Here is a 19,719-nt window from a genome sequence, read left to right on the forward strand (position 1 = left end):
CTTCGTTGCTGCACGCGGGCTTTCTCTAGTTGCAGTGAGCGGGGGCTACTCTTTGTTGCGATGCGCGGGCTTCTCATTTCAGCGGCTTCTCTCATTGTGGAGCGCGGGCTCTAGGCGCACAGGCTTCAGTAGTTGCGGCACGCGGGCTCAGTAGTTGTGGCTCACGGGCTCTAGAGCGCAGGCTCAGTAGTTGTGGCACACGAGCTTAGTTGCTCCGCGGCACGTGGGGTCTTCCCACGCGGGCTCAGTAGTTGTGGCTCACGGGCTCTAGAGCGCAGGCTCAGTAGTTGTGGCACACGAGCTTAGTTGCTCCGCGGCACGTGGGATCTTCCCGCACCAGGGATCGAACCCGTGTCCCCTGCATTGGCAGGCGGATTGTCAACCGTTGTGCCACTGGGGAAGCCCTGTGGTCACAATTCTTAATACAACCTATGAAGTGAGGAGTAGTAGTTCTAGTTCACAGAATCAGAAACCAGCTCAAGGGGCTCAAACTTCACGCCCACATCCCTTTGGTAAATGATGGGACCTGGTTTGAATCCAGCCTGTTGGATTCCAGAGCCATGGGTTTCTCCCAGATTCCCCATTCCCTTTTTCAACCTTCATCTTCCTTGGAGACTCAATGCCTCAACCCCTAGCTCTTGAACTGTTCTCACCCACATTCAGAGAGTGTGGCTCTGCTCCCTTGATCCTTCCCCGCTGAAAGCTGCAGGGGACCCGTCTGTGGTCCGTCTCCGTCTCTTGTCCCTCTTACTCCATTCTCTGGCCCCCGATTAAAGCTGAGTCAGAGGCGGATGCTTCCCCTCGGCTCCCAGTGCCTCCCGTGGGAGCCCTTCCTCGCCGGCATCCGTTAGTCCCTCCCCGGTAAGTCCTCTCCCCACACCCTCGCGGGGCGGGTAAGTCCTCTCCCCACACCCTCGCGGGGCGGGGAGCCCAGGGCAGCCCAGAGACGGGGGGGGGGGGGGTGGACTTTTGGCCCGTTTCGTTTATTCCGTCCATCTCCTCTTCAACAGCTGCCGTGCACTCTTGTCTCACTGCTCTGACCGACCTGCAGGGAAGCGGAGAGACCCGGAGAGAGGGAAGAGACCAACCAGAGACAGACCTGGGCCAAGAAAGAGGCAGAGGCTGCAGCCTGCCTCCCTCTCTCTCCCCAGCCTGCCTTAACCGCCCTCCTTAGCCAAAGCCCCTTCGAGTTCCCCTGGGGCTCAGCCCCTCCCCTTCTCTGGGGCCCCAGGCTCCCCTCGGGGCCTGTGTCCCACCATGTCGGTGGCTGTGGAGATCTTCGGCTTCTTCATCGCAGCCCTGGGCCTGCTGATGCTAGGGCTGACCCTGACACACAGCAACTGGCGAGTGTCCAGCATGGACGGGAACATCATCACCACCAGCGCCATCTTCGAGAACCTCTGGTATAGCTGTGCCACCGACTCCCTTGGAGTCTACAACTGCTGGGAGTTCCCGTCCATGCTGTCCCTCTCTGGTACGGGGTGGGGAGAGCTGAGGGGAACAGAGGGAGGCGGGAGGTTGGAGAGACCCCGGCAAGGGTGGGTGCTGCCTGCGGTCTGACCTTGGGCGCCGTACAGATACGGGAGGCCCAATCCAGCCGGAAGACCTGGGTTCCTGAAGCCGGGAGTGCTGGGGGCAGCCCTCTGGAACTGCGGTGGAGGCCTCACCACACGTGGTCCCCTGCTCTGACTTGACCCTGTCTTTGTGGCTACAAGTGCAGGCACTGGGGCCAGAGTGCCGGCTTCAGCACCTGCCTTTGACTAGCTCTGTGCCCCGGGCAGGTGACAAAATGAGCTGCCATTTGACCCATCTGTAAGATTACGGTCATAACAGCCCTGGTTCACCGGGTGGTCGTGAGGATTATATGAGATAAAATGTGCAAAATGTTAATGTGATGTGAGCATCTATATTCGCTCAATCAAATTCAGCATTTTAGTGTCAGGGTGGGAGTCCTGGGGCTCGTGGGGTGAAGAGGAAACCTCATCTTGGATTCTTGGGGGTTGAGATACTTAAAAGTCTCAGTAGCTTCGCCAGGCTTCCACTGGGGCATTGGTCTCACCGCCACGGTGAGTTCCAAAGGACTGTTTCAAAGGGAGTCCTCTTGCACGTCTCAGTGTCCACTGTAAGCAGGGCTGTGTGTGTGTGTATGTGTTTGGGGTTCTCGGGTCAATGTACTTTTTTGAGGTTCTTGGCGGGCTGGAGCCTACAGCTCCTTTGGCCCAGAAAGTTTCTCCCTGGTGGCTGAAGCATCTTCCTGCTCCCTGCTCACCTCTGAGTAGCACCCCCATTATCCCCCAGGAGAGTCCTTCAGTCGGCCCCTCCCCAGGCCGAGAGGGGATGACAAGAAACCCTATGCGGCGCAGCTCCCACGCCCTCACTGGGCCCTCCCATGCCCTCCTTACACCGCACCATGGTGTAAGGAGGGGCCCCAACTTGGACTGCTGCTTGAAACCTCTCGTGAGTGTGCACGAAAGACGGTGAAAGACAGGGGTGCGAGGGCGTGCTGAGGCGGAGAGCAGAGAGCACAGCTGCCCAGGTTGAGGTTCCAGGCATCGTGCTGCATGCTTCACATGCACCATTTCAGTGCTGATAACAGCCCTGATGTTGGCGGTGTTAGTAACCTCATCTTCCAGAAGCTGGAAAACCGCAAGGTGGCCTGCCCAGAGCCACACAGGTGGTAGGGGGGCTGGAATCCAGACTCGTGTGTATCACGAGCCGGCTGATACTTCCCTCCCAGGCTGGTTCTGGTCCTGGGAAGGTTCCTATCGATTATTCACCTCGCAGCCACCCAGCCCATGCTCTTATGGGCCCTTCAATAATCTCTCTTTGTCTACGAGAGCTACCTGAGGATCCGGAGCTGGTCTGCCCCAGGTGGGGATGGGTGGATGGATATGGATGGGGAGAGGGTGGGAACTCCGGAAGGGGTGGCTGGGAATAAGAAAATGCTCCCAGAGAACTTCGTCGCTCTTCCCTGCTCCCCAACTCTGGGCCGCTTCACATCCTCCGGGCAGGGACCCAGCCTTTCCCCTTCAACACAGGTGGTACTGCCCCACCCGGTAAAGGGGTGCAAGGTCCTTGGGAGTGCTTGGCAACCATCAAAGACAGAGAAGGAGGAGGGGGGGCCAGAGGGGGAGCAGCCTTTTTCTTCGAGTTTGAGAAAGGAGAAACAGGCACTGAAAGCATATGAGCTAGACTGACCTGGATTGGTCCTAGGCCCAGGTATCCCACGTTCCAGATAAGAAGCTGCCCTTTACCCAGTGACCCATAGGCCACTGCTGCCCCCTATCGGTCACTCCAGGAAGAGGCTCAGTTCAGGATGTCGGGCACTGCGCTGGGCACTAAATGGGACCTAGTAGATGTGGGGAAAGGGAGGGGGTGCTTGAGTGCAGTGTCTGTAATACCCAGCAGAGCACGGCGGTTCTCAACCAGGGGTGATCTTTTGACGATGTCTAAACATTTTGATTGTCCTGTTTGGGGGGACTGCTACTGACGTCTAGTGGGCAGAGGCCAAGGATGCTGCTAAACATCCTACAATGCCGAGAATATCCCCCAGAACAAAGCATTATCCGGCCAAAGGGTCAGTGGCGCCGAGGAGAAGCCCTGTAACGGAGGTAGAGGCACAGTGCGCCTGCGCAGGCGGGAGGGTCAGGCGCCGCAGAGCCTCGTTGGCACTGAGGTGAGCTCCTGGGATGGAGGAGGGTGTGACCCCTCAGCCTGACCCCTTAGGCTGGATGGGGCCTGAAGGACAGGGAGAGGACTTGAGGGCTTTTAGGGACTGAGACCTGAGCAGGTTGTATAAGGGGCTGTCGTAGCCGGGAGGGCAGATGGAGGGGAAGGGGCTGGCTCCGGGACCCATGGCTGCGCCCCACCTCCCTAGGGGACATCCAGGCCTGCCGGGCGCTCATGATCACCGCCATCCTCCTGGGCTCCCTGGGCCTCTTCCTAGGCATGGTGGGGCTGCGCTGCACGAACATCGGGGGCCTGGAGCCCTCCAGGAAAACCAAGCTGGCGGCCACCGCAGGGGCCCTACACCTACTGGCTGGTAATTGGGGTCAAGTGATGGGGGGATGCCGTGCCGCGGTGGGGGTGGGGTGGCCCGTGGCCCAGACTGCAGGGTTGCCTCACCTTCCCCTCTGCATTGACACCTGCCCTCTCTCCCTGCTCACCCCACTCTCACCCATACTCACCAGATCCCTTGGTTACAAATCAGTCCATCAGCAATGTTTCTTGAGCCCGCACTAGGAGCCAGGCAGGAGTGAGGTGTGGGAGGGACTCCAAAGGTGAGAGTTTCTGCCCTCCAGAGCTTACAGCCTGGATGGGAAGACCAGAGGTAGGACATACACACACACACACACACACACACACACACACACACACACACACACACTGTACACAATAACAGTACCATGTGACTCACCATCCCTTTTCAATTTGCAAAACATTTCTGCACACATCACCTCACAACAAGCCTGTGAGGCAGGGCAGGTCTTGTCCTATTCTCCAGATGTGGAAACAGGCTCAGAAAGGCCAGGTGGCTTGCTGGAAGACAAGCTCCCAGGGGGTGGCCAGGCTGGACCTGTAGTCCGGGGACCCGGCTGGCTTCAGGCCTTCATGCACCGAGCGAGCAGTGAAGACCTGGCACAGCGCTGAGGGCTCTAGGAGGCCAAGGAAAGGGGAGTCAGGGCAGGCAGGGCCGATGGGGAAGACTGCTTGGGCTTTTGAGGGTGGGTAGGACGTGGATGAGCAGATTCCCAGCGAGGAAACGATGTGGTCCAGGCGCTAGAGGTAGGAATGCCAGGGCAGGTCGGGAAGCAACAGGGGGAAGAGGGGGTGAGGAGCAGAGTGGGAGACCACAGGAGAGGGGGGCTGCGGTCGGGGCCTGGGGGCTGCATCGAGCGGCCTGCAGCTGACCTAGGAGACAGAAGTCATGCGCTGGAGAGGGGAAACGAAAGGGATCCAGGGAAACTTGCTCTTGGACTTGATGCCCACGTCCTGCTCTCTGGGCCGCCCTTCCTCCGCAGGGCCTAGTGCGGTTCTCCTCTCCCTCCCCCAGGTGTCTGTGGGATCGTGGCCATCTCCTGGTACGCCTTCAGCATCACCCGGGACTTCTTCGACCCCTTGTACACCGGAACCAAGTGAGTGTGGGAGCCCCACCCACGGGGGTGGTGGGTGGGCCTCTGCCCCACCCCGAGCTAGCGCCACCTGCTCATCGTCCTGTCCCCAGGTATGAGCTGGGCCCCGCCCTCTACCTGGGCTGGAGCGCCTCCCTGCTCGCCATCCTGGGTGGCACGTGCCTCTTCTCCAACTGCTGCCGCTCTCGGGACGAGGACCACGGCGCCAGGTAAGGGAGGGCGTGCCGCGAGGGGCGGGGCGCGGGGCGAGGGCCGTATCTCCCTCTGACCCGGGTTCTCTCCCCTGCCAGCATCCGGCTTCCCTACAAGGCCCCGGCAATGCCCGCCAAAAGCCTCGCTGCCCGCCTGCCCACCTCGGCCTCGGATGAAGAAGGCGACAGCAGCTTTGGCAAGTACGGGAAAAACGCTTACGTGTAGGTGGCCTGGCCTGTGGACCCCATTCCCTTCCCACTGCCCCCAGCGGAGAGGGGTCCCCGTAAATCCGGGGCTGCTGGCGCAGGCCCCTGCTCGCGGTAACAAGCTCAGAGCCAAGCCACGCTTCAGGCTCCGCCCCGTGCCCGGAAGCCGCGCCCAGTTCTGACCTCAGGCCCCGCCTTCCCCGTCGGAGCTCCGCCCTGGTCACGCCTCTTTCGTCTGGCCACCTGGATCCTCTCAGGCCAAGAACCCGCCTCCTGAGAGCTCACCTCTGGCCCCTGAGGCTGGACCCCTCCTAACCTTCTGAGTCGGGGTTCTGGGCCGTTAAGGGGCGGAGGCGTCCCCGAGTGTTTGTGGTCTGTATAAATACTTGCATAAATAAGTTTGTATTGCGAACTGTTCAGGGGTAAAGTGTCATGAGGCAGTCGGCCCAGCAAGGGGTAGCTGAGGCAGCACCCAGGGTCGCCTCAGTTCCTGGACTCCAGGCTGTCACCTGTTCTCCTCTCCATCGCCTTTGGACTGTCCCATCCAGCAGAAGAGGAGAGGAGTGGCAGGTGATTTCTAGAGTGTGGCACTGTTACAACTACCGGTAAGGGCCATCAAGGAGCAGATAAGGAATATCCAGCTCTAGGAACCGGAATAGCAGAGATACCCTCTGGCCAGACTGATAACAGATCACTCCTTTTACTCTGGACCTTTCTCACAGCTGTACAAGGAGACAGTTGGTCTAGAGCAGAGTTTCTTTACCACGGCCTGAGAGTGGATATCAGAAACTGACAAGCCCTTTGAAACTGTGTCAAATCAACCGGGCCTGGTGCAAGTATAGTTTTCTGGGGACGGTTCAATAACTTCCAGAGGGACTTCCCTGGTGGCGCAGTTAAGAATCCGCCTGCCAATTCAGAGGACAAGGGTTCAACCCCTAGTCCGGGAAGATCCCACATGCCACGGAGCAGCTAAGCCTGTGCGCCACAACTACTAAGCCTGCGCTCTACAGCCCACGAGCCACAACTACTGAGCCCGAGTGCCACAACTACTGAAGCCCACGCACCTAGAGCCCGTGCTCCACGACAAGAGAAGCCACAGCAATGAGAAGCCCGCGCACCGCAACGAAGAGTAGCCCCCGCTCGCCGCAGCTAGAGAAAGCCCGCGCGCAGCAACGAAGACCCGACGCGGCCAAAAACAAATAAATAAATAAATAAATTTATTTTAAAAAATAATAACTTCCAGAAAAGGCACTGGTGGTCTGTTCGGAGAGGCTTGCGTGTTGATGGTGCGTGTGTGTGACTCAGTATCCAGCTAGGGTGTGGCACGGGGTCATGGGCATGCCTGGCACAGGCCCAGTGAGTACTGAACAGAGCAGCCAGTGCCCACTTGAGACAGGAAACTAAGGCCGTGAGAAAGAAGCCTGGCATCCAGTGGAAGGAGGGGGGACCCGGGCCCTGTCCTGGCACCTATCCCCTGCCGCGCTGAATACAGCGACCGGTCTCCTGGGGGTGGCTTGGGTTCTGACCTTGGTCCCCTCCCCTTCCTCTTTCATCCCATCTGCTCACCAGCGCCAACCTTCTCCTGGGTCGTAGGGCCCTCCCACGTCTGCACCCTAGCTGGGCCCTCTCTCCGGAGCTTCAGAAGTCATGCATCCCCGTGTGTTTTCACCAGGCTGCGTGAATCCATCACTTTCCCCCAAAGCCACAGTTCCTGTCCTGCCAAGCTCTGAGTCTCACCGACTGACATCCTCAGTCATCTCTGGCTTCTCCCTTCACTTCCTCTTCGCCACCTCCCCTCAGCTGGCTGCCAAATCCTATCAATTCTTCCACAGAGTTTTTCCACATCCACCTAGTTCTCCCCCTTGACCGCCTGGTGTTGGGTCCGGCCCTCATCCTCTCTTGCCTGGACTCATTACAGAATTCCCCTAAGTAAGCTTCTCATCCCATCTTTGTGACTCAGTTCCCATTCCTCTACTGGAGCATTGTTCATTGCCCTGCCCTGGCAGCTCCCCGGTGCCTCAGAAAAAACAAAACGAAAAAGACAGTCACACCTTGACACACTACCTGGCCCTAGCCTGCCTTTCTGTCCCCATTTCTTACTATTCCTCCATACAACCGTGCTCTCTCAGCAAGCTGGACTGCTCACTTGGACACACGTTTGAATCAGGGTTTCCTACTGGGCTCCGCCGAGAAACGCTTATGCTTTTTGCGCTGTTCCCTACATAAAGGGTTCCGTGGCCTATCCCTGCCCCTCCACCACCAATACTCTGCTTTCGTACCATTTGCGGATGTCCCCTGGCCAAGTCCAAAGTCCACGTGGAAGGGACTGTCCAGGAGCGTAGACACTGGGAAGTGTATTTCATGCAGGCCCTTAGTGTAACAAGCTACCAGGACAGGCCCTGGGCCACGTGATGCTGGCCTGCCTCTTCTCGTCCCTTCCCCCTTTCGGGAAAACGAACCGGAGCCGAGTTTCACATTCGAGCATTTCATATGTGCCTTAATATGACCATGGGGTTAAATTTTGATTCCTTTGTCCATTGTGCCAGGGTCACATGGCTATAAAGAGCTATCGACACATGGACCTTTTTTTTGTAGTTTTTTTAAAATTGAAGTATAGTTGATTTACAATGTTGTGTCAATCTCTGCCGTATAGCAAAGTGACTCAGTTATACACATATATACATTCTTTATATCCTTTTCCATTATGTTTTATCACAGGATATTGAATATAGTTCCCTGTGCTATACATTAGGACCTTGTTGTTTACCCATTCTCAATGTAATAGTTTGCATCTACCAACTATGAGGAATCTAAAATAAGGCACAAATGAACTATCTACAAAACAGGAACAGACTCATAGACACATGTACCGTTTTCAACACTATCTTCTTCTTTGCTAGAAGCTACAGCAGTAAGACCGGGCCCCTGCCCTCAGAGAACTCACAGGCTGGGAGCAGACAGAAATGCAGACAGCTAGTTACCATGTAATAGGCAAGGTGCTAAGGCTACTCCAGGAATCTGCCAGTTTTTGAGGAACTAGCTATGAGAAAGCTCAGCAACAAACTGCTTTAGGTCTTGGGTAATGATGTCAATGGCTGAGTACTTACCAGAAGCCAGGCACTGGGCTTGGTACAGTCTCATTTAATCCTCACAATTTCTGGGAGGTGGCTGTAACAGAGTCAAAGAGGCAAAGTGACCTGTCCAAGCTAGTAATAATTGGTAGTACAGTAATTAGTAAGTAGTGGGCCCAAGATTTGTCTGAGACTGAAGACCCAAATGGCCTGTTTCGCAGAATCCCTGGCTCTCCAAACGAATCCATGTCAATTATTATTAATATTTTATTTATTTAGTTAGTTAGTTAGTTAGTTGTGCCAGGTCTTAGTTGCGGCAAGTGGGCTCCTTAGTTGCAGCTCATGGGCTCCTTAGTTGCAGCACGTGGGCTCCTTAGTTGCAGCACATGGGCTCCTTAGTTGTGGCATGCAAACTCTTAGTTGTGGCATGCATGTGGGATCTAGTTTCCTAACCAGGGACTGAACCCAGGCCCCCTGCACTGGGAGCGCAGAGTCTTAACCACCGCACCACCAGGGAAGTCCCTACCTAATCCATGTCAATTAAATTTAAAGCTCATTGAGGTCTTTAGGTGGGAGTGTCCCAGTCTTCAGCCTTCCAGATCCTAGCATTAACCTATTCTGCCCCTGCGGGCCCAGGAAGGGTCTGTGCTGCCCTATCACATGACACTGGATCTAGAAGCTTCTAGCATCTAGAAGCTTTGGCATAGTGTAGACTTCCCAAAGACCAAGGTGTTTCCCAAGGTGGGGACCAAGTCTCCACTAGTACACAGGAAGCTGGGAAAAATTGCTCAAGGTTTTCCTTGAGGAGTTAAGGTTTCAAATGGGGGTCTGGAGATCCTTCCTAGAGAAGATCAATGAATGACTTGGGGACCCAATCAGCATCAGAGCATCAGGAGCCCCTGGGGTCTGGCTCTGTCCTATCAAGGTCAGTTGGGGAAGACTGAGTGTGTCACTGAGTAGACAAATCTTACAGCAAGTGGAACCTCTGTGATTCTTTTTATAGCAACAAAATAGGAAACAAAGTCAGTAAATTTAGGAAATAAACCAAAGAGATTGTGCTGACTCAGTGGAAATCTGACAGGAATTCCGACGCAGGTGTTCACAGTGAAAGCACAGGTGTTTCTCAGCCCATAAATGGTCTTTTTTTTTTTTTTGCCATGCCTGCGGCTTGTGGGATCTTAGTTCCCCAACCAGGGATCGAACCCAGGGCCCCGGCAGTAAAAGCACCGAGTCCTAACCATGGCACCACCAGGGAATTCTATTTACTTTCTTGAGTATACTTCATGGTGGAGAGAAAACTAGAAAGGTTAGGATCTAGGAAAGTTTCCCTTCCTGAGAGCAAGATCATTAATCTAGGCCAAGAGTTAGGAGCCAGCAGACTGAATTCCTGATGTCCCAGTTACTATTGCTGTATCACCAACCATCCCAAGACTCAAAGGCATAAACCATTTTATGACACACAGAGATTCTGCAGGTCAGGAATTTAGACAGGACACAGCAGAGATGGCCAGTGTCTGCTCCACGATGTTGAGGACACGGCTAGGAAGACTCAAATGGCTGAAGGTAACTTGACGTCTGGGGGTTGGAATCATCACGAAGCATCTTCACTCCTATGATGGAAGCCTGGGCTGGGATGGCTTGAAGGCTTGGCTCAGCCGGACCTGTCAATGGGAGGACCTGCACATGGCCTCTGGGTGTAGCCTGGGCTTCCTCACAGCATGGCAGCTTCAGGATGGCTGGATTCCTTACACGGTAGCTGAAGGCTCCAAAAGCAAGTGTCCTAGGGACAGGCAGAAGCTGCACTGCCTTTTACCACCTCGCCTTGAGTGTCATGTGATCGCTCTTCTACCATTGTCTACTGGTCCAAGCAGTCATAAGCCTGCCCAGATCCCAGGGGAAGGGGACCAAGCACCCACCACCTTTTGATGAAAGGACAGTAAAAAACTGTACAGCCATTTTTCAAAACCACCACACTGAGGATTGTCTCTAAACCCTGTCCTCACCACCACTGAACACGAAGATGTCACCAACACCACTTGCCCAACCAGGTCTCCAGAGAAAGGGCAGGAAGCTCCTCAGGAAGACACTGGGAATATTTGGGCCAACCCCAAGGAAGTCTCCAAGAGTGGGGAGAAGAGCCTAAGGAGTTCCCTAACACCAACTTGGCTAGATCTCATTAATATCTTACTGAAGTAATTTGTGCCACACATATTTCCTAAGCACCTGGTTTGCTATGTTGCAACAGGGTACGGAGCCTTAAGACAGCAACTCCAAGGCACTTAAGAGCTCACAGCTTGCAATCCACTTAGAGGAGGTGTGGGTGTAAGAAGCTCTAGTACCACAGAAGTTACGGCATCCAGGGCCACCAAGAACAGGAGCCTCTATACCGTGAACTTCCTGACGCTTCCCAGCAATTTCTGGGCTCTCTCTGCTGCTAATAATTTCACACACCACAGTCCCCGGTAAGAGGGGCTTCCTAAGGACAGATGCTCCCTCAGACGGGCAGCACCAAGAATGAGGTCCCAGTCTCTCCCATTTCGTTAAGAACCAGAGGACAAAGACAGGGCTGGTGCCTTCTGGGGTACCCTTCTATACCCCCATCCCCACCCCTCCCCTCACTCTACTTCCCCATCACCAGTCCTGGGAGCCAGCGGTACTCAAAAGATACCCAGAGGAACTATAGAAACAAAATTAAAAAAAAAAAAAGAACTAGATCCATAACCCAAATAGCGACACAAAGCAGCCAAGGAACTTCCCTGGTGGCGCAGTGGTTAAGAATCTGCCTGCCAATGCAGGGGACACAAGTTCAATCCCTGGTCCGGGAAGATCCCACATGCTGCAGAGCAACTAAGCCCGTGCACCACAACTACTGAGCCTGCGCTCCAGAGCCCGTGAGCCACAACTACTGAGCCTGCGCGCCTAGAGCCCGTGCTCTACAATAAGAGAAGCCACCGCAACGAAGAATAACCCCTGCTCACTGCAACTAGAGAAAGCCTGTGCACAGCAATGAAGACCCAACACGGCCAAAAGTAAATAAATAAATAAATTTATATAAATATAAAAAAAGAAGCAGCCAAGAAATGCAAAGACCTGGGGATGGCAGGAGAATGGGACAAAATCTTTCACGGTCAGGGACCATGAGGGGCAGACAGCGGGAGTAGGAAAAGACACAGAGCAGTGAGTTCAAGAGACAGGAGACCCATCAGCCTCATCCCTCAAACCCCACAGGACCGCACAGGCAGGCTCCTCCTCGCATGAGACCTTTTATTACAACAGCACTCTGAGGGCTCGGCCCACTGCCCCGCCACAGTCCCTGGGAGTAAGACTGGTCTTCCCTGGAGGACAGGACACGAGCTTGGCTGGGCTCCTCTCTTGGTCCAGGGGGAGCGCCTTTCCTTCCGGTGATGCCCTCGCCGAGGCCAGGTGATACACGGAAGGCCTTCCTCTCCGGGGACGCCTAGGGTCATACAGTCCACTTCAGGCACCTGCAAGGCAGAGGAAGCCCAGGATGAGCAGAGGGTCCAAGAGGCTGGGGGGGGGGGGACCCGGGGGAGGCCCCTCTCACCTGGTCTCCTGGTGGGTGCCCAGGCAGCGCACAGTACAGTACCGGGCGCCACAGCTGACACAGGTGTAGGGGGAGGGGAAGCCACAGACAGCACAGAAGGGGCGCTGGGGCCGGGATGGGGGTCCTGCACAGGCCGTCAGGTAGTTGGGGCCCTCAGCCACACTCAGGTTCTGCAGAGACAAGGGCGCTGGCCCTGTGACCCCTCTGTCCCCTCCCAGGAACACCCGCCGGGGCCAAGGATCTCTGCAGGTGCATCTCTGCCCTGTGGGGTCCTCCCCAGCCAGCTCCTCTCACCTGCTCCTCCAGCAAGGCCTGAAAGTTTTTTCGGAAGCGAAGTTTAAAATGATCACCTCGAGTTTTCTTCTTTTTCTTTCCTAGAGGTCAAGAGCAATGAGTTCCTTGGCACGTGCCAAGGAAGATACTGGTTCTTTGCTTCACCGTTGCGATCCCCCGTGTCCATTCATAGCCCAGGTTCCCATCTGGGTTCTAAGCCGGCCTCTCTCTACCACCCTTCCCCGCCCCCCACTTCTCCAAGCCAAGCCTTCCTCCATCTCCACCCTCCCTACATCTAGAGCTTTGTGTCCGAGCTCAAGGGATCTCAGAGCTCATCGGCTCCAGCCTCTTTATTCTATTGATACATACAGGAAAGGTAACTGAAGAACAGAAAGGGAGAGCAGTTGGCTCAAAGGAGCCAGAGGAGCTCCTGGACCATCCGTCCCCCAGCCCGATGTCCTTACACACCCTGATCTGGGCAGGCTCTTCCCTCTTCCTGCAGCCTCGTCTCCTGGCACGTGGCCCCCGCTTCCTCCTCCACCCGACTCACCAGTGTCTGCATCATCATCAAACTGAGGCAGCCGCTTGCCGAGCTGGGGGAGCCCTGCGTGGGGGTCATCCTGGAAGTTGTCATTCTCCAAGGCCTCGAGCTGCCTGTTGATGCGGCGTTGCCGGGCCGCCCGGTCCAGCACCCGCCGCTGTCCAGGGTCCTGGGAGCGAACTAGATGGGACGGGGCCAGAAGAGTTACGGGGTCAGAGAAGAGAGAAGCTGGGGCAGCCTTGGCTCTGGGCCGTGTGTGGAAGACGTCCAGGGATTGGGGAGGCACAGTTCTCTGATCTTATCCTAGTCCCCAAGCCCTTGGCCCCTGTATCTTCTCCCAATTTATCACCCACTCTGGCTGCTTCCTTCCCAGCTACCTAAGACTGCCGTTTCAGTCACTCATGCCTGTTTTCTTTTTTTTTTTTTTTTAATATTTATTTATTTACTTATTTATTTATTCGGCTGCGCTGGGTCTTAGTTGCGGCACACAGGATCTTCGTTGTTGCATGTGGGATCTTTAGTTGTGGCATGCGGGATTCTTAGTTGTGGTACGTGAACTCTTAGTTGCGGCATGCAGGATCCAGTTCCCTGACCAGGGAAAGAACCCGGGCCCCCTGAACTGGGAGCGTGGACTCTTAGCCACTGGACCACCAGGTAAGTCCCCATTCATGCCTGTTTTCTATCCTTTTGGCCCCAGCCTTTCCTCCCAATCCCAGACCTAGCCAATGAAATGCCTCCTGGAGACCTCTCACTGCTGGCCGAAATCACACAACCATGCTGACGGAGACCAGGGTACACTCAGGGCTTCCAGGCTCCACTGGGACCTTGATGTACTCAGCCTTTACACTCAGCAATCTCATTTCCCACCTAAAAGGAAATGAGCCACCATGGAGAGATGCTCATCCATCAGCCTACCCTCAATCATAACTGCATGGGTACCCCTCGTCCCTCCATTCCAACTGGATGCACTCCCAAGTCCCACTGCTAAACCCAAACCCTTTACCTCTAGCTCCAGTCCTCCCCGCCTCTTGCAACGTCAACCCCTCCCACTCAAGTGGTACTTTCCCCTCCATAGAAAAACCTGCTAAACTCTCACGTGTCTACCCAACTTCATACCTACTCTGCTTTGAGAGCACAGTCCATGGTAAGTTTTATTTCCTTACCTCCCATCCACTCCTAACCAACCCCTGGCAAACCAACTTCCATTCAATGGGAACCACTCACACTCAGGACACCAGTGACCATCTAGGGCCAAATCCAGTGTGTTTGCTTGAGCTCTCCATAGTCTGAGACTGTGTCTATATGTCACATTTTAGTAATTCCTGCAATATTTCACACGTTTTCATTATTATTATCTTTGTTATGGTGATCTGTGGCCAGTGACCTTTGATGTTACTATTGTCATTGTTTTCGGGCATCACAAATCGCGCCCATACAAGACGGCAAACTTGATCGATAAATGTGCGTGTGTTCTGACTGCTCTAACAACCAGCTGTCCCAAGTCTCTCTCCCTGTCCTCGGGCTTCCCGATTCCCTGAGACACAACGATATTGAAATTAGGCCAATTAATAACCTTACAGTGGCCTCTAAGTGTTCAAGTGAAAGGAAGAGCTACATGTCTCTCACTTTAAATCGAAAGCTAGAAATGATTATGCTTAGTGAGTAAGGCATGTCAGAAGCTGAGACAGGCCAAAAGCTAGGCCTCTTACACCAAACAGTTAGCTAAGTTGTGAATGAAAAGGAAAAGTTCTTGAAGAAAATTAAAAGTGCTAGTTCAGTCAACACCTGAATGACAAGAAAGCAAAACAGTCTTACTGCTCATATGGAGAAAGATTTAGTGGTCTGGATAGAAGATCAAACCAGCCACAACATTCCCTTAATCCAAAGCCTAATAAAGAGCAAGGCCCTAACTCTCTTCAGTTCTACAAGGGCTGAGAGAGGTGAGGAAGCAGCAGAAACAAAGTGTGAAGGTTGGTTCATGAGGTTTAGGGAAAGAAGCCAGGGACTTCCCTGGTGGCACAGTGGTTAAGAATCCACCTGCCAATGCAGGGAACATGGGTCCGATCCCTGGTCCGGGAAGATCCCACATGCCGCGGAGCAACTAAGCCCGTGCGCCACAACTACTGAGCTTGCGCTCTAGAGCCCTCGAGCCACAACTACTGACCCTGCGTGCCACAACTACTGAAGCCCACGAGCCTAGAGCCTGTGCTCCGCAACAAGAGAAGCCACCACAATGAGAAGCCTGCGCACCGCAATGAAGAGTAGCCCCCGCTCGCTGCAACCAGAGAAAGCCCACGCGCAGCAATGAAGACCCAACGCAGCCAAAAATAAATAAATAAATAAGTAAATTTATTTTTAAAAAACAAAAAACTTTAAAAAAAAAAAAAAAAGGAAAGAAGCCGTCTTCATAACATAAAAGTGTAAGTTGAAGCAGCAAGTGCTGATGTAGAGGAACTTCCCTGGTGTCCTGTGGCTAAGACTCCACACTCCCAATGCAGGGAGCCTGGGTTCGATCCCTGGTCAGGGAACTAGATCCCACATGCTGCAACTAAGAGTTCACATGCCACAACTAAAGACCCGGCACAGCCAAATAAATAAATAAATATATTTTTAAAAAGGGCTGCTGTAGAAGCTACAGTGAGTTATTCAGAAGTTCTAACTACGGGAATTCCCTGGTGGTCCAGTGGTTAGGACTGTGCGCTTTCACTGCTGTGGGCCCGGGTTCAATCCCTGATTGGGGAACTAAGATCCCGCAAGCTGTGCAGCATGGCCAAAAAAAAAAATCAGAAGATCTAGCTAAGATAATTAATGAAGGTGGCAACACTAAACAACAGACTTCCAATGTAGACAAAACTGCCTTCTATTAGAAGAAGAAGCCATCCAGGACTTTCATAGCTAGAGAGGAGAAGTCAATGCCTGGCTTCAAAGCTTCAAAGGATAGGATGACTCTCTTGTTAGGGGCTAAAGCAGCTAGCTGGTAACTTTAAGTTGAAGCCAATGCTCACCTACCCTTCTGAACACCCTAGGGCCCTTAAGAATTAGGATGGATCTATTCCGCCTGTGCTCTATAAATGGAACAACAAAGCCTGGATGACAGCACATTTGTTTACAACATAGTTTACCGAATATTTGAAGCCCATTGTTGACACCTACTTCTCAGAAAAAAAAGATACTTTTCAAAATATTACCGCTCATTGACAATGCATCTGCTCACCCAAGAGCTCTAACGGAGATGTACAACAAGATCAATGTTGTTTTCACGCCTGCGAACACAATATCCATTCTGCAGCCCGTGGATTAAGGAGTAATTTTGACTTTCAAGTCTTATTATCTAAGAAATATATTTCATAAGGCTATAGCTGCCATAGATAATGATTCCTCTGATGGAGCTGGGCAGAGTCAACTGAAAACCTTCTGGAAAGGATTCACCATTCTAGATGCCAAGGAGAACATTTGTGATTCATGGGAAGAGGTCAAAATGTCAACATTAACAGGAGTTTGGAAGAAGTTGATTCCGACCCTCATGGATGACTTGGAGGGGTTTAAGACTTCAGTGGAGGAAGTAACTGCAGATGTGGTGGAAACAGCAAGAGAACTATAATTAGAAGGGGAGCCTGAAGATGGGACTGAACTGCTGAAATCTCATGATAAAATTCATGGATGAGGAGTTGCTTCTTCTGGATGAGCCAAGAAAGTGGTTTCTTGAGATAAAATCTACTCGTGGTGAAGATGTGTGAAGTTTGTTGAAACAACAACAAATGATTCACAGTATCACATAACAGGGACTTCCCTGGCGGTGCAGTGGTTAGGACTGTGCGCTTTCACTGCTGTGGGCCAGGGTTTGATCCCTGGTGGAGGAACTAAGATTCTGCAAGCTGTGTGGGGACAGAAGGAAGGAAGGGAGGGAGGGAGGAGAAAGAAAGGGAAAGGAAAGGAAAGGAAAGGAAAAAACAAAGACCTTTTAAAAATAGAATATTATATAACTTAGTTGATAAAGCAGTGACAGGCTTGAGAGGACTGACTCCAATTTTGAAAGAAGTTCTACTCTGGGTAAAACGCTATCAAACAGCACTGCAGGCTACAGAGAAATCCTTCACGAAAGGAAGAGTCAATCAATGTGGCAAACGTCACTGCTGTCTTACTTTAAGCAACTGCCACGGCCACCCCAGCCTTCAGTAACCATCACCCTGATCAGTCAGCAGCCATCCACATCGAGGCAAGACCCTCCACCAGCAAAAAAGGTTACAACCCACTGAAGACTCACGCGATGGCTAGCATTTCTTAGCAATAAAGTATTTTTAAATTAAGGTGTGTACATTTTTAAAAGACATAATGCTATTGCACACTTAACTGACTATAACGTAAAAAAATTAAAAAGATTTCTTTTCGGCCGCGCCGAGCAGCATGTGGGATCTTAGTTCCCCGACCAGGGATTGAACCCGTGCCCCCTGCAGTGGAAGCGTGGAGTCTTAACCACCGGATAGCCAGGGAAGTCCCTAAACGTAATTTTTATATGCACTGGGAAATAAAAAAATTTGTGTGACTCACTTTATTGTGATATTCACTTTATTGCAGTGGTTTAGAACCGAACCTGCATTTCTCTGAGATCTGCCTGTACTAAGTAAGCGCTTTGTATAAATGGAATCCTTTAATCTTTACATCAACCCTATGAGATAGGTATCATTATCATCCTCAGTTTACTGGAGTTCAGAGGTTAAGAAACCTGTCCAAAGTTTACACAGCTAATAAGCACCTGGGTCAGAATTCAAACCCAGAACTGCCCAGCATCAAAAAAGATCCTCTTGATCGCTGTACTATACTGCCTCCCTTCCAAGTACCAGGCGGTTCTGGGAATACAACCAGAGCTTACAGTCAGGTGGGGAATATAAATGATCAAATAAACAAGCACAGTACAGGATAGTACATGCTAGGACAGGGAAGTACAAAGTACTACAAAGCACATGACAGAAACACATAACCGGGGCTTGGGGTAGTCAGGAAGATTTTCCAGAGGAAAGTAAGTCTAGGTTGAGGCCTGACTGATGAATAGAAGTTAGCCTGATTGGGATGGGGGTGGGGTGTCTTAGGCCTTGGTACCAGCATGAGAGAAGGCCTGGATGAAAGACTGCAGTGCCTTCAATAAATTTTTTAAAGTTCTGTATGGCTGGTATATAAAGTATGTGTGTGTGGTGGGGGCGGGTGGATGGGGATATGAAGTCAGGCAGACCGTTAAGAATCTTACCTTTAAGTATCTAAAGGAATTTGGCTTTGGGACTTCCCTGGTGGTCCACTGGATAAGACTCCGAGCTCCCAATGCAGGGAGCCCGGGTTTGATCCCTGGTCAGGGAACTAGATCCCACATGCATGCTGCAACTAAAGAGTTCACATGCCACAACTAAGGGGCCCGCCTGCTGCAACTAAGACCCAGTGCAACCAAATAAATTTAAAAATTTTAAAAATAATAAAATAAAGGAATTTGGATTTGGGGATTTTATGGTGAGGGTGATGGAGATCCAGTGAGAGGTTTAAAGATGACATGACTGCATTTATTACAAGTCAATCTGGCAGAGTATTCTGACCTTCATCTCTTTTTATCTGGATTCCTCAACAGCTTCCTAACTGGCCTTCCAATCTCTGAACCTGCACTACACTAGCCACTAGTCACATGAGGCTACTGAAATTTAGATGTAGATTAATTAAGATGTAATTAATTAAGATACATAAAATTTTAAATTCAGTTTCTCAATCTTGCCACATTTCAAGTGCTCAATAGCCACATGTGGCTACCGGCTGCCATACTGAATAGTGCTGATTAAGAACTTTCCCATCATCCCAGAAATTTCTACTGGACGGCGCAGCTTTAGTCGCTCCAATCCATCCTCCGCACTGAAGCTAAACTCCCTTTCTAAGAGATAAATTTGTCTGGGTCACTTCTCTGCCTTAAAAGCCCTTGATGGCTCTCCACCGCCCTCTCCAGAGAGTTCAAACTCTTCGGCAGTGTAGACAATGCCTTTCAGGATACCTTCTCCTAGCCCTCCAGCCTCTCTCCTCTGCAAGCCCCAGAACTATGAACTTGGCTTCCTAAGCGATTTCCTTTTTCTTGCTCTCCTGCCTTGGCACGTGCGGTTCCCGCTGCAGGGAAGGAGTCCCCACGCACCTGCACTGAGCGAAACTGTGACTTTCAGGACTCCATCCAAGCGTTTTCTTTCCCTCCAGGCCCCTCCTTCCCAGAAGCCGGGTTGGATGCCACTCCTCCCCGAGCCCAGGCACTCTGCATCCCTCCACCATAGCACGTATCACTCTGAAATGCAGTGGTAAGTCTGCGCGTCTGCCCAGCTCCCGGAAAGCCAGTTCTTGGATGCTAAGGATCTTTTTTCTTTCTCCATCCCCAGGGCCCGGCTTGCAGCAGGCATGAATAAAACGTGAACGGATCGTTTGGGGGTCTGCCCCAACGTCAGGACCCGAGGTCCGGGGTAGGGATTTAAGACTAATAACTGGCTGAGGGAATCCTAGGCCAGGTTCGGTTTTAGAGGAGGATAGGGGCCAATAGCCAGGGGTTCACATACCCGAAGTTTTCTTCTCCACCATTTTCACAACATAGCCGCCAGATGAGCCTACTGCGCACGCGTTCTAAATCACGCGCTGTGGTGGGGGCATCACGACTTCCTGTGGCGCGTGCCTCTACGCGTGCGCAGTGTAATCCACCGCTTTGACTACGTAATGTTCCCTTAGAGACCAG

At 52.5% G+C, this 19,719-nt stretch overlaps 2 protein-coding genes and 1 long non-coding RNA gene across 6 annotated transcripts; 1 reads left to right on the forward strand and 2 right to left on the reverse strand.

Moving 5' to 3' along the window:
* Positions 1-772: 772 nt before the first annotated feature.
* Positions 773-5,947, forward strand: CLDN15 (claudin 15). Of its 4 annotated transcripts, XM_055082391.1 has the most exons (7): positions 773-861; positions 1,011-1,474; positions 2,299-2,457; positions 3,878-4,042; positions 5,022-5,135; positions 5,225-5,341; positions 5,423-5,947. In XM_055082391.1, exons 2-7 carry the CDS (start codon positions 1,258-1,260, stop codon positions 5,710-5,712), a joined length of 1,062 nt encoding a protein of 353 aa, XP_054938366.1. In that variant the 5' UTR covers positions 773-861; positions 1,011-1,257; the 3' UTR covers positions 5,713-5,947. The 4 variants fall into 4 exon arrangements, with proteins under 4 accessions (XP_054938366.1, XP_028339819.1, XP_054938367.1 ...); XM_028484018.2 differs by lacking the exon at positions 773-861 and having other exon boundaries at positions 1,042-1,474; positions 5,054-5,135; positions 5,423-5,639; XM_055082392.1 differs by lacking the exons at positions 773-861; positions 2,299-2,457 and having other exon boundaries at positions 1,042-1,474.
* Positions 957-5,112, reverse strand: LOC114484865 (uncharacterized). The gene is made up of 4 exons (XR_003678233.2): positions 4,418-5,112; positions 4,188-4,311; positions 3,199-3,349; positions 957-1,045 (listed from the first exon to the last, which is right to left on the reverse strand). It is a non-coding gene; the product is annotated as an uncharacterized lncRNA (long non-coding RNA).
* A 5,684-nt stretch (positions 5,948-11,631) lies between the features above and the next one.
* ZNHIT1 (zinc finger HIT-type containing 1) lies at positions 11,632-19,636 on the reverse strand. Its single transcript, XM_007126380.3, has 5 exons — positions 19,547-19,636; positions 12,990-13,160; positions 12,461-12,540; positions 12,167-12,336; positions 11,632-12,086 (listed from the first exon to the last, which is right to left on the reverse strand). Exons 1-5 carry the CDS (start codon positions 19,566-19,568, stop codon positions 12,065-12,067), a joined length of 465 nt encoding a protein of 154 aa, XP_007126442.1. The 5' UTR covers positions 19,569-19,636; the 3' UTR covers positions 11,632-12,064.
* Between the last annotated feature and the right edge of the window lie 83 nt (positions 19,637-19,719).

The sequence above is a fragment of the Physeter macrocephalus genome, unplaced genomic scaffold, assembly GCF_002837175.3.
Source record: "Physeter macrocephalus isolate SW-GA unplaced genomic scaffold, ASM283717v5 random_103, whole genome shotgun sequence".
Classification (NCBI taxonomy): domain Eukaryota; kingdom Metazoa; phylum Chordata; class Mammalia; order Artiodactyla; family Physeteridae; genus Physeter; species Physeter macrocephalus.

Excerpts from the sequence above, each read along its gene's own strand:
- CLDN15 (XM_055082391.1), top strand. The coding sequence starts at position 1,258 with ATGTCGGTGGCTGTGGAGATCTTCGGCTTCTTCATCGCAGCCCTGGGC. Across the intron at positions 1,475-2,298 it reads GTCCATGCTGTCCCTCTCTG|GAGAGTCCTTCAGTCGGCCC; the intron begins GTACGGGGTGGG and ends ATTATCCCCCAG. Across the intron at positions 5,342-5,422 it reads GACGAGGACCACGGCGCCAG|CATCCGGCTTCCCTACAAGG; the intron begins GTAAGGGAGGGC and ends CTCCCCTGCCAG.
- ZNHIT1 (XM_007126380.3), bottom strand. The coding sequence starts at position 19,568 with ATGGTGGAGAAGAAAACTTCGG. Across the intron at positions 13,161-19,546 it reads GGTGGAGAAGAAAACTTCGG|TTCGCTCCCAGGACCCTGGA; the intron begins GTATGTGAACCC and ends CGTCCCATCTAG. Across the intron at positions 12,087-12,166 it reads GGCACCCACCAGGAGACCAG|GTGCCTGAAGTGGACTGTAT; the intron begins GTGAGAGGGGCC and ends TCTGCCTTGCAG.